The 4529-nt window shown below is 61.4% G+C and overlaps 1 protein-coding gene across 1 annotated transcript; it reads right to left on the reverse strand.

Annotated features, from left to right (window-relative positions):
• Positions 1 to 201: 201 nt before the first annotated feature.
• Positions 202 to 1329, reverse strand: FOXE1 (forkhead box E1). The gene has a single exon (XM_045562495.1). It carries the CDS (start codon positions 1327 to 1329, stop codon positions 202 to 204), a length of 1128 nt encoding a protein of 375 aa, XP_045418451.1.
• Positions 1330 to 4529: the final 3200 nt, after the last annotated feature.

A 4529-nucleotide genomic window follows, 5' to 3' on the forward strand; every position in this document is an offset into this window, starting at 1 on the left:
GAGGGTTCCTAGTGCCATCCAAGGACACTGGCTGCCTCACCCCACGTCCTCCCATTTACAAAGTAAACGGGTGTGTGTGCGGTGGTCCCTTCCACCTGGGTCCCAATTAGGTCCTCTCTCCAGTCCTGTTCTCAGGTCGCAGGAAAACTTAGTTCCCACGGACAGCCGAGGTATCTATGAGTTTTTGTCCCTGCGCTGGGCTCACATGGCGGACACGAACCGATCCATCCCGCCAGGATAGGCGGCGGCATGGCGAGCATGGTAGGTGCCTCCACTGCCCCCTCCTAGCTGCCCGCCAGGATTGTAGCAGGGCCCCAGCGCTCCGAACTGGCCGGGCGATGTGCGCCCGTAGAAATCTACAGCGCTGTCAACGCCGCCACTGCCACCGCCCGTGGAGGGCGAAGCGGGTCCGGTCAGGCGGCCAGCAGCTGCAAAGAGCGCGCCGCCGGCCCCCTGAGGGTACGCGCCGTCGGTGCCCGTGTAGGCGGCCGCATAGGCCGAGGGATTGGCTGGCCGGGCCCCTGTACAGCCGGTGGGCTGGTAGCCGGTGGTAGTGGCGGGGGCGCCGACCGAGGCAAAGGCGCAGGAGCCGCCTGGCCCCGACGGCGCGGGGCCCAGCTCTGGGCTGAGCGGCCGCTCAGGAACCAGGCCGAAGACGCGGCAAGGGCCCGGCGACGCGGCAGGGTAGTAGACCGGCGGCGGCGCGGCGAGCGACGGCGGCGCGTAGCCCGCGTAGACGGCGCTCGGGTAGGGCGGGCGCGCAGCGGAGACGGCGCCCGGGAAGATGGCGGCAGCGGCGGCGGCGGCGGCTGCGGCTGCGGCGGCGGCCGCGTCGTGCATGTAGGCCGGGTACGTGGAGAGGTCCGATCGCTTGAAGCGCTTGCGGCGGCGCAGAAAGCTGCCGCTCTCGAACATGTCCTCAGCGTTGGGGTCGAGCGCCCAGTAGTTGCCCTTGCCCGGGCGGCCGGCCTCGCGCGGGATCTTGAGGAAGCAGTCGTTGAGCGTGAGGTTGTGGCGGATGCTGTTCTGCCACTTTTTGGGGTTGTCGCGGTAGAAGGGGAAGCGCTCGGTGATGAACTTGTAGATGCCGCCCAACGTGAGGCGGCGCTCGGGCGCGTGCGCGATGGCCATGGCGATGAGCGCGATGTAGCTGTAGGGCGGCTTCCCGCGCTGCAGGGGGCGCTTGCGGCGCCGCCCGCCCGAGCCGCGGCCCGCGCTCTCCGCCGGGACCCCGGTGCCGGTCGCCGCGGCCTCGCCGCTTTCCTCCTTCACGGCCGCCAGCATCTCGGGCTGCGGCGGGGGCGGCGGCGGCCCGCTCTCCGCAGTCATGGCCCAGCCGTCCCGATCCCCCCGGCGCCTGCGCTACCCGCCGTTGTCGAGGGTCGGGTGGGGGGCGGGTCTGGGAGCTGCAGGCCCGGACGTGGGGTGCCGAGTCGGACTCTAGCCTCCTCCGCGGAGAGCTCAGGGGTCCTCGCGGGCTGGCACGGAAAGCACAGCTTCCCAGGCTGGGGCGCGCTGGAGGCTCGGCGCCCACGGTCCCGGGCTAGCGCGGTGCGGACAGAGGCGCAGGAGTGTCCCGCCCACCGACGGCTCCGCTAGTGTCGTGTAGCTCGAGGCCAGGCAGCGGCAGCGGCCCCGGAGGACTAGGCTCCTGTCACCAGCTGAATGGTCCAGTACGTGGCGGTGCCAGGCAGTCAAGGGGTCCGGAAGTGGTCCCGGGGTTGGGGCGGCTGCAGCAGGTCTGGGATCTGCGCTGGTTTGAGGATAACCTCCGAGGTCGTGTGCGCAGAACAGGCTGCTGGCCCGAAGGCCTGAGCGAGGGCAGTTAGTGCAGGCGCGGGGCGATCAGGTGGGGGCCGCCCATGCCGCGCCCCTGCGGCCAAGCGGCGGGCCGCGCTAAGGTCAGGGAGGCGAGGCGCGGGCTGCGAGGTCGGGACGCGGGCCCAAGCAGGGCGGTGGGAAACTGCTCCTCTCCGCTGCGTTGGATTCCAGCCTCGGGGACCGGTGGCGAGGCGCTCCCCTGCACACACCCGGACCGGCTCCTCCCTCCGTGGGCTTCTCCTCCTTAAAGACTCCAGGAAGCGTAGGGCGGCGCCGGTTCCCTGCCCGGCCCCCCTACTGCCCGCCCCCAGAGTCCGGGCGCACCTCCCCAGGTAGGAGCAACTGTGGCGGTGCGGCAGGAGCCCCACAACGTCAGAGCGGGGCGGGCGCTTGGAGATCCTCTGGGGGCCAGACCCCTCTGCGTGCCGACGGGGAGACTGAGGCTCAGAGAGTCCAGGGATCTGCTCGCTAGGGAGACCTCAACGCCCAAACTCTGCGCTTCCGGACTTTTCTGGCCTCTGCTGAGGGTTGGAACTCGCAGGTGAAAGGAAGGGCTCGCCTCACTTTTCTGTCCTGAGAGGGTGAGAATTGGCGGAGGGGGCTCTTGGTCATCGTGGGGTGGAGGAGGACGGGAAGAGAGAATATCTGAGTGACTGGTTCCCAAGAGCTTTCAGTATGATTTCCAAACCCCAGTCAGCTACCCTGCCCACACTCCTCTCCAGTACCCCTATCTTTCGGACCAGGTTTCCTAGGGCCGAAAGGGAAGGTGACTTGGCATGGCCCCACCTCGACTTCTTGGCTTAGCGGAGCCTTTAAACCTGCGTCTCTTTTAGGACTGCGCTCCCCACCCGCCCGTGTGCCAGAGTTAGCCACTTTTCCCCCTTTTTGGGTCCTAGGTTCCTCGACTGTACCGAGGGTTTGGATCTCAGGAGTCCTGTTGCCAATATTTAGGGAAAGGGCGTCCCCTCACTCCCAATCATCTGTCTTTGAGTGGCTGGGCCTGCTCTGTATATGATGGGGAGTGCGCTTAGATTAAAGACGATGCAGGCTAGGCTCCTACCTCTTGCTGAGGGCTCTGGGTAGCTCTCAAGACCCCCAAGGGCAGCCAGGCAGCCCCTTTCCGCAGCGGGGTGTGAGGATTGGGAGGATGTGGGGGCGGGAGATGTGGGAAGGAGATGGGGGGGCAGAAGGGAGCTGCCCCAGGTGGCGCGTCTCCTGGGAAAGGGGTGGGCAAGTGGGACCCGTTTGCTTCGTGTCTGGTTTCCGAGTATTTCCTGCTGTCCCAGAGGCAGGACTCCGTCTAAGCCCTCCTCCAGGCACAGCGCCTATAACTCCTTGCCGCGCAGCCCCCTGGCCATTCACTCAGAGACCTTGAGCCTGTGTTCCCCCTCCCGGGGCCTCAGTTTTCTACTCTGAGAATTGGGGGCCGGAGGGCATGTGCTGATTTGTGAGGCCCCTTCTACCCTTAGGATTCCCGGCCTTGGCGCGGGCTCCAGGACTTAGCTTTGGGGAGCGGGATATAGGTGCAGGGCTGGGCGGAGGGTGGCACACAAGCAGAGAGTTCTGGCCATAAGCGAGTGGCATTCCTTCGGGGGTTGCGTTCTTCTTGGCGGTGAGCTGAGTGCAGGCTTGACCGTTGGGCGTTGGGCAGCTGCCTTCGGAAGAACGAGGCAGAGCCCAGATCCCCGCTCCATCCACCCGGGTGTGTGGAAACATTCATACCGTGTGCTTGACGACCTTCCCCAGCAGAGGGGTGCTGGAAGGGATGCAGAGGGGGGTTTTACACTTGTTAAACAAAAACTCCCGGTTTCCCTCTTCCAAAGTAATGAAGCGAAAATATAGGTTTCTTCCTGTTTTCGTTTTTCCAAAGGGGGAAAAAAGGCTTAAAACTTTAAAAATTTAACTCGACTATATCATGGAGACCTTTTGATATACGGGGTTTTTTGGTTCTCTGTATTTTCAAGATTCTGTGATCCAGATTTCCGGATTTTAAATTCTGGATCATTATCCTAATGTGGTTCCATAAATCTGAGAATGTAATTCTAAGATTTCATAACCCAGAGGCTAAGTTCGTTGACTATAAGCCTGTGACTTAAAGCTTCTGGTCAGTCTAAAAACGTATTAATTATAGTAAAATACTGGGCCAAAGCCGGTTCCGTGGCGCGCACCTGTGGTCCCAGCTACTTGGGAGGCTGAGGCAGGGAGGATGCTTGAGCTCAGGAGTTCGAGGACGCCCGCAGCGTGTGCTACGGTCCTGCCTGTGACTAGCCGCTGCACTCCCTGGTGGGCAGGCAAGATAATGAGACTCCATCTCTACAAACAAACAAAACTGGCATACTGGTACACTAAGATTTTGTGCTGAAAAATATGATGCCACTCCTGGGAGCTGCCACTTCTGTAGTTTTAGATTTTTTTAAACTGTAAGGTATGTATGTATTATTTAATTTGAATTCCTGTCTAGAAATGTCTGATCGGAAGATTTGCATCCTATAAATCTACAGCTCTCTTACTTAATTCCAAAATGTTAGTGCTGGGTCCACTATTCTGTAGCTTGAAGACTCTGATTCTAATAATTCTTCTAATATTCATGGCTATTCATTCAGTCCCATGACTTTATGATTCTCTATTTTTAATTTCCAGCTATGGCTAAAAGCCTCCATGTCTCAGGATTGTCTGATCCTCAGTATCTCCTGTCTGTGACCTCAATC

Source organism: Lemur catta, chromosome 10, assembly GCF_020740605.2.
Source record: "Lemur catta isolate mLemCat1 chromosome 10, mLemCat1.pri, whole genome shotgun sequence".
Lineage (NCBI taxonomy): Eukaryota > Metazoa > Chordata > Mammalia > Primates > Lemuridae > Lemur > Lemur catta.